We start from the raw sequence: 13499 nt of genomic DNA, 5'->3' as shown, positions 1-13499 counted from the left end.
GAAACCAGAGTCACTGTTTTTGAAATAATGCAGTCTTGCTTCAGAGTAATTTTTTCATCCAGCTCATTATCTAAAGCCTTGTTTTCCTTTGCCAATTAGAAACTGGGTTGCCGCTTTGTGGATGCAATGGGCTGGAATCGTCCTTTTGATTTTGATAGGATAGGACAAGCCTGCTTTATACGTTTCACTTGACAGCAGCAGGATCCTCCAGGTCACTTCCAGCTTTCTTGTTCCAATGAATAAACGTGCCATTTCCTTTCAACTTTATTCATCTAAGAGTTGAAGGTCATGCTGTGCACATTACTAAGAGATCTAATTTTAAAGGTGGATGATGATCCATCAGTATTAAGCATCACAAGTTGTAGGTCGGATTGAAACAGTTTTGGGAGCCAAACTAATTTCTAGCAGTAGCTCCACTGATGTGAATGGTGTAGCGAGGAAAAACTCTGCCTCGTGCAGAGAATTGCAGAGAGCAAAACCTGTGATACATGCCCCAGCGTCACGCATCACCGGCATCAGGAGGCCAGCTGCACGCAGTGCAATAGTGATGTAAAGCTTAAGTTTCTTGGAACACCTGCACAGCACTGCACAAAAGAGTATGCAGGATGGAGCCCAGGAAGGAGAAAGCAGCCCTGAACCCACGGGATGCAGGGAGGCCCGTGCGTTTCCCCTCCCGGCCAAGGTCTGGGAAGCGCAGCGGTACTGGAGAGCAGTTGCTGCCGTAATGAATCAGGTCATCTGTCTCTGTAACGTTCATGAACATTGCTGCTTGCTTAACCTGCCAGAAGCAGTCTGCATGCCTATTAGTCGCTCCGATTCTGTCCTAAGGGGTGGCTTTTAAGGAAAAAAGGTGAGTTTTAAAAGGGAGAAACCTAAAGCATTTGTTTTCTGCTGAATTTTCATATTGCTTGCTACAGCATGGGGAGGTGCGTTTGAGCGGATGAAGATAACCTTTGTGTACGTGACCTTGTACCCAGCGCATTCTGCTGCTGGTCTGACTTTTGGTATCTGTCCCACAATTACATGATGTCAAATCATGCTGATTGCCTGCTGCTGAGGAGGAGAACCTGATTTGTAGGTGCCGAAATTGGCATTTACAGCATAGCTGCATGCAGCTTGGATATTGTAGTTAATGACATTGCATCTGCATTTGTTGCTCCGTAAAATGGAAGGAGTCTGGGATCAACCTGTGTGCTATTGCAAGAGAGGACCTTGACAGCAAACCTCCTTTAAATGTCATCATGAGAGATTTGGAAAGTTGTTTGCCTCTGAACATACAGTTCCAATATTAATGCTAAACGAAAAGGACTCAGAAGTGAGCATGGGAAATGCAAGTAACTATTTACTGAGCCCTGGGGCTTTGGTTTGTGCTTTGGCCACCGAGACTACAAATGGACCTACAAACCTTGGCAAAGATTGGCATTCAATTTATTCTAAGTACTCCCACTTCAAGCAATATGGGTTTTAAAGGAAGAGGATTTGGTGAGTTAAAGGCTGTGATTAATTAGTTAAGAACTGAGAGGTTGCTCAATGAAGGACCTCAAAAGAGAAAGAAGGAAAAGTATGAAAGAGGGATAGTGTCAAATCTGAAAAGCTGAGTCTTTCCCAGGTAACTTGCAGGACCACGCCCAAGGAAATGGAGTTTGACCTTCAAGACAAATAGGTTAGCATGTTCTCTGAGTTAACTGTACCCACTTTCCTGGAGATGAGGGAAATACCAGGAGTCCTCTCCAGCTTACCACGGCCTGTTTTGAAGAGAAGTAGTTTGTCCTCCATTTTCTGGGGGGGAAAAAAAAAAAGAAAAAAGCTAGATGTCATGTCTGTAGTGCCCACGACTGGTTAATGGAATTGTTACAAAGCCAAGGGAACCATCTTCTCTTTGTTGCCATTCAAAGAACCACTCTTCTTTTAGAGAATATCAAACATCCTTGGTTTTTTCCAGGCTTTGTGGTTCTTTTTAATCTTTCCTTCATTTTTCACCTGCCTTTTCTGCCACGAACCGATGGCATGCCCTTGCACAAGCGTCGTGGCTGCACAGTGACGTCCCGGCTCCTCTCTTTGACCCGCAACGTGCAGCCAGAGGAGCAGAGCGCAGCACGGGAGCACGGCAGACCTGAGCCACCAGTCCAAGCAAGGCTGTTCCCACGCCCCTGAGTTAAAAGGCAGCACGATGCGATGCGCTTGGGCAGATAGCCAGGAAAACCAGAGTGATCCACCACGTCTGAGATAATGGAGATATGCGCGGTACTTCCTGCCCTGCGGGCTGGGGTCACCCACTGTGTCCCCCCTCTTACAAGTCTTACAGGCTTCTTGGAAATTCCTTTCCCAGTCCTTTCTCCTTTTGTTTTTTATTTGTTTAGCAGACTGGCTCATGTTAACAATGATATTGTTGAGTCTCTTATCTTCAGTATTTCTATGCAGTCACCAAAGCAAACAACTCTGTTACATAAAAGTTGAGTTTAGCAGAACGTTTTCCTTTAAAATAAACCACGCTGTCCACCCTGAAGTGCTGCAGTGAGAGCACTGTGACCATTCATCTTTTTGTAGGCCATGTTGCTGCTAACAGGTAATTAAATTAATCTTCAGTCAAAAGTACTTGTAGAAACCATCTTCAGAAAAAAATTCCTTTTGCATTTTTTCTATTGTCATTCCGTTCCCATTTGTGACAACCTTACAAAGGCTGAAAGAAGACTGAAAAATGCAGGCTATTTTTTTTTTTTAATGTTCCTTCTGAAACATACTGAGAATTGTTAGAGGTTAGCTGGAATGTCTGCTAAACTGCTTCAGCTGTTCCTTCATCTCAGAAGCTTTCACAGGAATGTTTCCCTGTGGCCGAAGGTCCCTCGAAGAGGTGTGGGCTGGGAGCCCTGGCCGTGGAGAGCCGGTGGCAGGCAGGAGCGCTTCCCAAGGAGCACGTCCCTGCTGGCTCGGCTCCCCCGGCAGCGGGGAGCCGGGATGACTCGGCAGTGCCAGTGCCAGGACGGACCTGCTGCCAGCCGCGGGACGGAGCTCATGTGTGGGTCTTGTGCTGGAGCAGCTCCGAGCTGTGCCTGACTAAGGGCTCGCAGGCTGCTCCCATCACCCTTCTAGAAGGCAAAAGCTAAATGCTGGCTTTGGTCGTTTAGTAGGGTTTAGTTCAGAAAGCAAATTGCGCCTCTGCTGAGACCTCTTTTTTTTTTTTTTTCTTTTTTTGAGAACTTGGAGACGTTTGTTAGTTAAGAATTCCTTTTCCATTTAACCATAGTTCTTCAAATAATCTTTGGTGCCTGAATAGTTCTTGTGTCCTAATAGGAAATGAGGGATTACTCGTTATATCTGATTTTCTTTTGTTTTGAACTTTTATGGTCAAAACTGGCCGTGGGCACAGGTTGGAATATTCCCTGCAGGTCCTACTTGAGCTAGCTCCGAATTGGAGTTAAAGCCAGCACCGTGTGGTACTTGTTTTATAATGTCATCGTAGGCAGTGGGGACTCTTTCCTTGAGTTGGGTTCAGTGCTGCTCACTTCTTAATGAGGTATCGCTGCAGTTTTTGTTATGTCGTATGTTGGTGCCTAACACAGGTTATGTGGAAGTTGTCGCCTTTCATAAAGTACTAATATGTGTAATTCTGTTCTACTGTTTCAGGAAGCTGAAGCGCTGGCAAAGCAGCAAGCATGAATTTCAACCGCCTTAAATGTTCTGTAAAGGGAATTTCCACAGCTTTTTATAATATAGTACAATTGTCTCTGCTTCAAGAAATGTAGATGTGATTTCTAACGTTCGATTGGTGCTTGCAGCATTCACCGTACATAATACAGATTTGAACACAAGATGAAAATGTGAACATAAAGGTAGAGAGCATGGAGTGTATTATTACAAAGTTGGCAGCGTAGGAAACTAAAGCAATTAGACATGAATGATTTTCACGTAGTTTAAACTGTCTTGGCAATTCGTCCATTTTGTGTAAACTTCAAGAAACTATTTTAGTATTAATAATACAGATGGGGTCATACCTAGAGCTCCAACTATTTAAAATATGGAAAACAAGCAACAGCATCTAAAACCTTGTCAGATACTAACTGTAGTGCCTGAGTCGCCTCAAAAATGTTACTGAATTACACAGTAATTTTTCAGTGTCTTTTCTGGTTTCAGATGAGATTGTAGGTGGTATTGTGTAGTATAGCCATTGTAGTCACTTTTGAAAGTTACGTTTCTTCTTTTGTAGAATGGATATTTAAGATTTGTATTGTAACGCATTGTACAGATGATGGAAAAAAATAATGCCATGTATTTCTCATTTAAGTGATCCGTGTGGGCTCTTTTGACAAAGAAAAAGGGATTTGGGGCAGTGAACAGCCTTTCCATTGGCAAGTGTATCACACAGCTGCCTAAGCATGACTTGATTACACGTCTGCGTGCAAGATTCAGTGCACCTCAGTGAAGTATGCGCGAATTCCCAGGCAATGTTGCAAATAAGCCAAAATGGCCAGAAATGGCATTTCCTTACCTGTGTAAGGGTGAAAGCCTTTAGTGTATTTCTCTACAAAAATACCAGTTCACACTGCTTATAGCATTAGGCATCTCATTGCATGTTCAAGTAGTCGTTAGATTCATACAGTATTTTTTCAAATGAGGAGATAAATGTTCAAATAGCAAGAACTATTGTAATTAAGCAAGACTTTTTTTTTTTTGAGGTTTAAAAACTTTTTTTCCCATTGTTACTGCCGTATCATGAAGCTATTAGAGGAACTGCGAATCTGTTAGTGTCTTGTATCACTGAATTTACCATGTGCAATATTAACCTGTCTGTTTTTCCAGTGCTCATGAGATAGTCTGTATTTCTTGGCCATATTCTGCAAAAATACAAAGAATCACAAGTGCCCTGAAGGATAAGAAACAGGTTTAAAAAGTGTGTGGGTAATTTAAAATGCATTTTGCACCATGTAATGTACTTATTCCCCCGAAAGCATCAAAAGACAGCAAGAAAGATAATTAGGCCTTGCTGTAGTTAGAGGATCATTCTAATAGTTCTGCACGCACACGTTTTGATATTCTTTGCTTTATGGAGCCAGAGGAGCAGGTTGTACAGACCAGCAAAAGGCTGCAGCTTATCATCACCGTGCAGTTATTTTACACTGATGCTGTAAAAAGGGTGCAGTGCTTCTTAAATACGTTCTGAAACGGCTTACAGTTCATAGTTTGGAAGTCTGAAATCAGGAGCAGGGTAAAAGTAAAAACTTAGGTTTACAAAGATGCTCTAAAGTGCAGTAATTAAATACTTCCCTCCCCAACATTTCTTTGGGGCTTTTGTTCTGTTCACTGCAACCGGTGATTTTGTCAACATCCCTGAAAAGAGAAGTGCAGCTACTTGCTTTGGTTGGAGAGGAGCTCTGCTTCTAGAGAGCTCGTGATGAAACTTCCACAGACGTCCGGGAGAGCAGGATCTAGCATGGAGCCAAGTTAGTTAAGATTATATTTAATTCGGGTTTTATCTTTTCTGATTTGGGAGCCTTGGGAGTCAGTTTGAAGCTTGTCCTTACAAAAGCAAGCGCAGTATCAAAAAGGCGTAGGGGTAGATTAATGTTGCCTCACCTTCAAGATTAACACACGCATTTGTGCTTTTTCATGCTTTATCAGTAATTACTGAAGTTTTATGAAATTTAAGATCTTTTGGGGATGGAAGTTAGGTTACATTTTAAATCCAGTGTCCGATTTTTGTTGTTCACTACGATTTCATCTTTCTGAACCAAGGTGATTTTTCTTTCTTAATGCTGGCATAATCTTTCTCTATGTCTAAACTAGGGGTCAAGTTTTTGAGAAAGTATGTAAGAATACCAAGGGAAGTCTTGTGAAGAAAGTGGAACTTGACACACAAGTCACTATACTCGTGCCAATTTGCTGTGTTTCCTGTGTAAGGAAAGTATGCTTTAAGTTTTGTGAATTACAGTCATTATTTTGGAGAAGCTGTAATTGAAAGTTGCTGCCAAATTCTGTCAGTTCCATGACCCAAAACCTTCTGAAATGAGGTCAGTCTTGGTTTCTGATGGTCAAGAAAATTGCCAAGTTTAAGAAAGCAAAGTCATTTCCCTCATCTCGTCCCCGGCCCTTGCCATATGGTAGCATTCAAACTGTATCAGCATTCCTAAGAAACTCTGTTGAGACAGACTGAATTATTTCTTTGTCCAGGGAACAAGGCACCAACACAAACTGAAAAATATCGAAAATAGCTCTTTGTTGTGGGACTGTAAAACTTGCATTCATTTTGATGCAGATCTCTTGCGTGAACTGAGGAGTGCCAGGAATGTGTTGCCTATATGCTATTTTTCTGTTTTCCCACACTTGTGTTGGGTTGATGATGGGTGCAAGAAAGGAATTTTTTCATTTGTTTATTTTTTTTTTCCTACGTAGAAGGCAGGCATTGAGGACTTAACATGTATATTAACCATTCCTGTATCATTCCAATAAAATTGTTCTAGAATGCTTTCTCACACGATTGACTTGTTTGCATGTTTTGTTCACAGTTTGAAGTGCGCCCCCCCCAAGTTGAAAGAAGTGGAGTTTTCAAATGAAAATACTGCTTTATTTTAAAAGTACAGGATCTATAAAATAGAATGCATCCACTGCTGCCGCATGTGGAGTCTGTTGGGTTGGATCTCTGGCCTGTTGCAATTAATGGGTTTTAATGACTTAGGATACACCCACCCAAAATAGTCTTTGGAGGTTTTGGGGGTTTTAGGAGAGCGCTGACTACACTTCCTAATCAACCTGCTTTCCCACTCTTTCCCCAAGGCAGTAGCAAATTGAAAGCGGACAGGGCAAATCAGCTTCACCCGGTGCCTGTAGAGCTTGCCAAACCACCTCAGTTGCTTTTTTTGCAATGTGTAATTAATTAGCTTGATGCTGCTCACAGCAGGGGAACTATGTTATTTAATATTTGTGTTGCTAGAGGGCAGTGTAGGATAAATTTTTAAACTAAAACTATTCATTTTTACCTTCTCTATTTGCCTGGTAGATCCAGCACGTACATTCTTTTAAGCTTTACACGCTGAAATTTTGCAGCACCTATAAGATCTTTTGTAGAGCTACAGAAGACGCATTCTCAGCCCCTAAACGGCACTAGGATTTGCCCAAATCCCAGACTTGAATTCACATCTTCTGAAGGAAACCAGTAACTTAATTCTCTGAAGAGTGGTTTGCGAGGAGGCTACTTGCTTGCCATTTATGGGATCAACTTTTTTCTGTCTGAGCAACTAAAGCACAACCGAGAGCCGTCAGTTACACTGATGTCTGCTAATGGTGTTTATTCCTCGTCTCACACACTTACTTGCCCTTCTTTTGTGTCTTAAAAAATGGGCCAAAGTGTAAGATAAAAGTGCTTCTGATGCCATTTTTAATTATAATGAATCAGATTTCCTTCCCCTGCATATACACTTGTATAACCTCAAAAAATCGCTGGTTTTCTTGTTTGTTTATAAAAAGTCTTAAAATACCAAATTGTTATTCATTGATGTAAAGCTCAATACAAATATTTTTCAAAAATCTGTCTAAAAACCAACCTGCATGTCTGCATATGTTTACTTAACATGCTGTTTAAGGTTACAATGGTGTGCACTGTCATAATAAACTTTTCTACCAGTCAATTTGGGATTTTATTCATTTCTCATTTAATATTCTTAAGTCTTTATGTTGTGGAAAATTCTGTAAAGTTTGATTATATCATTCAGCTTGTGTTGTACATATCTCAAATGCCAGAAATGTCTTGCAATAAAAATTTGAGGTGTGCATGGTGGAGGTAGGTGCCTGCTAGTCTCTTCTCCCTGAAGAGACGTGATTCGGAGTCAGTTCAGGTTAACATCACGAAGGCAAAGCTCAGAATGGGTTAACTTGAGGTACAGTTGCAGTCAGCACAAGTAGGGGAGTAAATGAGTGGCTCCTGAGCAGCTCAATTACTGCTAGGAGACCATATATATCTATGTATACTGTGTGTGTATATATATATAGAGTATATAAAGATCTGTTTTGTGTCTTTATTTTCTTTTTTTTTTTTAACATGAGAAAAAGGTATTAGCTAGTCCCGTGCACTCAGGCCCACAGTTTGAGACATGCAAATAAGACCTACCAAGAACAATGTAATTAAGGTTTTTGTTTCCCAAAGGACATGAACATAGTAGATTCAGACTGATCAGTAACCTGTGTTAAGAACTTTATCAGACCTCATCTGTGTTTTCTCCATTATGGTAAGAGAATTTTAATAGCTAATTTAAAAAGAAACCGAGACAACTCATTGCCTGGGAATGAGCCATTAAGGTTTCCCGAATTCCTCTTTTGCCAGTCTTGCTTTTTCAGGATTTTTTGTGGTGTGAATACAACAGTGGGAAAGCGTGTACAATACTGCCTAGAGAGAAGCATTCTGTGTTCACCTTTCCCCAGCCTCTGATGTCGCGCTGATTCAAGGTGTAAGGGGAAAATGAAGGCATTTACTTATTGCTCGCATCCATGTAGCCCATGCCAGATCCACGTACTGGCATTGCATTTCTCCCACGTTGCTTGTTTTTTTTCCCTTTCTCGCAGAGCTCATGACAGCATCTGCACTTGTTCTGGGAATGTATTATGCTTGGTATAGAGAAAAGCTGATGTGCAAAGCCCATCTGAATAGATCAGGTAGCACTACCTACACAAAATAATCCCACTCTCCAAATCAGTAACAACTGAGGAATTATCTCTTAGTGAGTTTCCTGCAGAAGTATTCTGTGATTTGTCCATATTATGTGATCTTGGTGGAATGCTTTAGATTTCAAAATGGTTAACAATGAGCTTTTCAAGGTTCATTATTAACAATTTTAACTGTATTGGTAAACTTTTGGGAAAACTTCAGAAAATGCAAAAGGATTCTAAAAGTCAGCTTAAGGTGATGAAATAGAAATTGCTGTCTTACTACAGGAGGTGAGCACTGTGTCATTCTAAGTACGGAGTACTCCGAGTGTTCCGAGCATGCAAAAGGCATGTATTTAGTGTGTTGCATTCATGAAGTATCAAAATCGGTTCTATATACAGTCATTCCTTCTCTCACAGATTTGTCTGTTGAAGACATCTTCAGGAATTTGGAGACTTCTTCATTTTCAGTTGCTTGATATAACAGCTCAAAGTCCTCAGAAAAAAGGAAACTAGCAACATCATTAGTAGCCTCTCAGCTGCAGTGCAATTCCCATCTGACTTCAATTCCTTTTTGGAATTGATTTCAATTCCCAGCACGTCGGGGAAGTTATTTCTTGTTTATGCAAACAGAACGTGATCAGATATACGTTTCATAACCACGAACGTGCCATTAAATCCAGATTAACTTTCGGGAAGCCCTAATGCCAAGCCCACGGCTGGTAAATCCCAGCAACGATATGCACAGCGGCTCTGAGCACGGGTCGCTCCCCTTTCCCTCAGCTGAAGCTGGGTGTAAGGACAAGGCCGCCTCCTCCGGCCTTCGCAGCCCGTCCCGCACCCCGAGCGCCCGCGGCCTGCCTCTGCCTCACCGGGAAGGCCGGGCAGCAGCCGAGGGGCCGCGCTGTCCCCCGCCCGGGCCCGGTCACGGCGGTGTGACAGACCCTAATGGCGCTCACGGCCCCTCGCCGGCCGCCGCCTCGTGCCGTTGCTGCGGCAACCAACAGCCACACAGCGACGGAGACGAGTCTGCTCCGCCTTTCCCATTGGCCGTTCCTCTTGTCAGTCAGCGTGAAAGCCCGCCCCCCTCGGTGCTTGGGCTCCGCGGGCTGAGGCGGCGTGAGGAGAGCGGCGGGGCAGTTGGGTCTGTTCTCCCCTGCGTGAGGCCAGCCGGTGGCCCCGCACCCCTTCTAGTAGAGTCAGGAGCCGCCACCCTCTCCGCCCAGCCGAGCCCAGGCCGCCTCTCTGCCCTCAGCGTTGGGGTCGGTCCCGCCGGGGCGCCCGAGCCTGCTGCGATGGTCCCGCCCGGCGGCTCCGGGCTCGGGGGCCCGCCTCGGGTGTCCGCTGCGGGGTGAGCCCGCCTCTGATCCAGCCTGGCTGGTTGCCTTTGCTCCCCGGTGACCTGCCCATCCCTCCTGTCCGCCGCTGCGGAGTGAATCTTGGCTCGCGGATGTTCAAAAAGCACCTTAGCATCCCAGACAGGTGAGCGCCTTGCAGCTGCGGGCGGGCCCTTCCGCGCCTGTGCGCGCAGGTCAGCGCGGGTCGTTCTCTGGAGCCGGGAGGTGGCAGCGGAGCGACGCGGGCGCAGTTGGGGAGGGACGGCTTTGGGGTGTGTTGTATGAAATCGGTCAGAAGAGGCGTCACTACAGAGCGGGAGCGTGTGTTCGGGTGAGCGGGGAGCTTGTTGTGCGAGAAGGACCTTGGAAACGCCGAGAAGTCGGGGTTGTTAAAGTGAAGTACACTTGAAGGTTTAAATGGAGAACAGACGACTTGCAACAGCTATGCAGCTGGGGGAAAAAAACCCAACAAAAACCGGTTTATGTAGTCGACTTCTATTTCACGTTTCTGTGCAGATAAAAGACATAGTCTGGGCTGAAATAAGGGACTTTCTTTACATGCTGCTATAGTTAATGTAATATAATAATTGTGTATGGTAATGCACAGGACTGTATTATTTTTCCCATGTATGAATGATACAGTCAAATTTCTTTATACATTCTGCTTTAAGTTTAGCCTTGGGATTCAGACATTCTTGTGTTGCAGACTCTTTCTTCTAATTGCAGTCTGTTTTCAGCTTCTGAAAGAACTTTGGTTTTGTCTTGTTCTGATTTTATTTTTGTAAATATAAAGGCTTTTTTTGGTAAGATCTTATTGATTAAAATTATTAATTTCCTTGAATATTGATGCATTTGACACCCGAGTACAACTGAAATGGAAGGTGACTTGTTTTTAATCACTCAAGACTAATTACCCAACCCGATTTCTGCCTCCTCTCCCTCTGTTACTTTTCTGTTTTGTTGAAGCTGCTGCACAAAACCCACAGCTGCAGCTGGCACTAATTATAAGCACAGTGAAGGAGGCAAGGTTTAAAACTACATGGAATTTGAGCCACCCTGTTTCCTGTGAGGTTTGGTCTCCTCCAAGGCTGGGGGCAGGAGTGCTCACCTGAAGTCACAACCCCATCTACCATGCAGAAATTCATCGTAGAAGGTGATTAAAAATAAAGTAATTTTGAACAGCCTTTAAATATTAGATGAGTGTTATATAAATTCAGTGGGAATAAAAATAGCTTTCATTCTGCCTCCATGAAAACTGAAGTCTTTTGCAAAACATGGGTGGTAAGGAGGGAAAAGGAATAATTTTAAAGAGACTCCGTTAGACCTATATGGTCATAGTTATTTCAAACCTTACCTTAATTTATTTCTAAGGCGCATCATTATTTTACTGCCAAAACATGTTGAATGATGGGTTGCGATCAATATGTTGCTGTAATGTTATCTTTACACTCTAGTTTTATTTTACATGTGTCTGTCGCTCCTATCATTACACTGAACAGTGTCTATTTAAGAGCTTTTGTCTAGTACTTGGATGAAATTCAGCTTCTGATTATTTTATTTTTACCTTCTGAGAAAAAGGAAATCTGGAAAATGCATCAACAGAAAACTCTTCAGACTGTTTGTGGAGTGGATGTAGTGCTGGGGGAGTGGTGTGGCTCAGCGTGTGAGCTCTCCTTCAGCCTCCGTTGAGAAGGACACGCTAAAAACACCATGGGGACGCCTCTGCCATGCCATTGAGATGGAGGTAATTTTTGAGCCCAGAGAAAGTGTCTTTGATCAGTGACGAACAAGACTGTCCACAGCTGTCTGATGGCTACTGCTTTCAAAGAGGCAGCTTCTCGTATTTGCGCCTTATAGATAAATGATTTTTCATCAACATCTTGATGAAACAAAGTTGGCAACTCCCCCATCAGAAGAAGCACAAGACTATAAATTTAGCTGTTTGTTTCAAAAGGGGAAATGATGTAAATAACATCGCCTCTGTAAGTCAGGTGGATGAAGGAACAAAACTGAAGTTCTGTACATGGAAGTGCTTGCTGTTTTTTCTGAAATTCAGTTTCAATTTTGAACAGCCTGGTGAAGTACAGGCATTCTGATCCTTTACCAGTGTTTGTTGTTTTTAAATGACTTATCATGGCAGTTAGCAACTCGTCAGCATTGCACCACAGTCAGAAACATCTCAATTATTTTTTTTTAACATCCTCTTTTAGATCTACTGTCACTTTGTGTTCAAAAACCACGTACTTTTCCAGTGGGATCACTTCTGTTTTAAGAGGAAAAAGTGAGGAACTAAATCACGTGTACCTCAGTTCCTTTTTTTCCCCACACAGACAGCAGTGAAGCAAGAGTATGTAAGACTCTATTCTCTTACGGCAGTTGTAGTAGGAGAGTTCTGGGCTGTGTGATTATCCATCTGCCTCTTACCCGACTAGGATTGGTAAGTCTGGGCTTTTTGTGCTCCCTGCTCCTTATGCTTTGTCACAGAATGCAGGCACCATTTACTTTATTTGAAAGAGACCAGTTTTGCTAAGATTACCACATTTTAGCTCTACATTAGCACTATGAGCATTTTCAAAGCAATACAGCAAAATGTTTTAGCATGTAGGGATCTGGGTACCAGTGTCCTGTTTTTTCAGAAGCAAATGAGGCATTGCAGCATTCCAAATTCCATTGACATTCAGCAAGATTTAGACTGCCAAGTACTCTTGTCTCTTGAAAATGGCACTTGGTTTCCTAAGTCCCTTCAATGCTTAAGAAAATGTTATCCTGCTTTTTGCATATGCAAATGATTCTGTAGATAAAGGAAACCATTATGCTAATGTAACCAGGAGAAGGCATGGGGTACTTACTGCCTTTCTCCTCTGGTTTAGTCTTACTTGCAGGCATATCCTAATTCCAGTGTTACCCTCAGCTTTGGGGAGGGAACAGGGCCATTCAAGCTAAAAAAGAAAAAAGCAAACGGTTGTACTGTAGCGATGTGTAATCTAGGAGGGAAGTTGAAAATTTTCATCTCAAGTAACTGGAATTTTAGAGTAGCTTTCTGGAAGGAGTACTGGGATTAAAAAAAAAAAAGTGATCCAGTGTTTCAAGTTTCATTGCAGAACAAATAAGCCAGAGTATATGGTTTGGTTGCTGATAGTTAGGAGCAAATGAGTAGAGCGTGGAGGATCTTTCCAGTTATATATCAAATATTGTATTAAATTTGCAGAGGCTTTGTTTGTGTGGAGAGCTATCTAGTGACTTGCATGGCATTGCTACTGGTGTTAACGGCCAGCACTGTGAAAAGCATTGAGCCTTAATCGTCCATGATATACATAGAGGTTTTGGTGTATTTCAAACAGCATGGCAGTATGTTGTGTTCTTTGGGAGATTTACTATGTACTCTTTGGTAGGACAGCTTCATCCCTTGCCTCTCCCCACTATTTCAAACCATGAGCACACTAGAGGTGTGAAGGCATTGGAAATATGTGGAGATTAAAAAGGCAGCTGAAGAACAGAGGGACTTTCTTGTATTTGTCTTTCCCATTCGTC

The 13499-nt window shown here is 42.8% G+C and overlaps 1 protein-coding gene across 1 annotated transcript in view; it reads left to right on the top strand.

The window, feature by feature from the left end:
- The window catches only part of SH3BGRL (SH3 domain binding glutamate rich protein like), a gene marked incomplete at its 3' end in the record, with an annotated part of 33540 nt that extends 29883 nt beyond the window's left edge, over window positions 1-3657 (top strand). Inside the window, exon 4 of the mRNA XM_082004144.1 lies at window positions 3625-3657. Within this exon, the coding sequence (XP_081860270.1) occupies window positions 3625-3657 (33 nt within the window). The remainder of the gene's footprint in view (window positions 1-3624) is intronic.
- Window positions 3658-13499: the final 9842 nt, after the last annotated feature.

The sequence above is a fragment of the Phaethon aethereus genome (assembly GCF_964289735.1).
Source record: "Phaethon aethereus genome assembly, chromosome: 10".
NCBI lineage: Eukaryota > Metazoa > Chordata > Aves > Phaethontiformes > Phaethontidae > Phaethon > Phaethon aethereus.
This window is presented reverse-complemented; position numbering and strand designations above follow the sequence as displayed.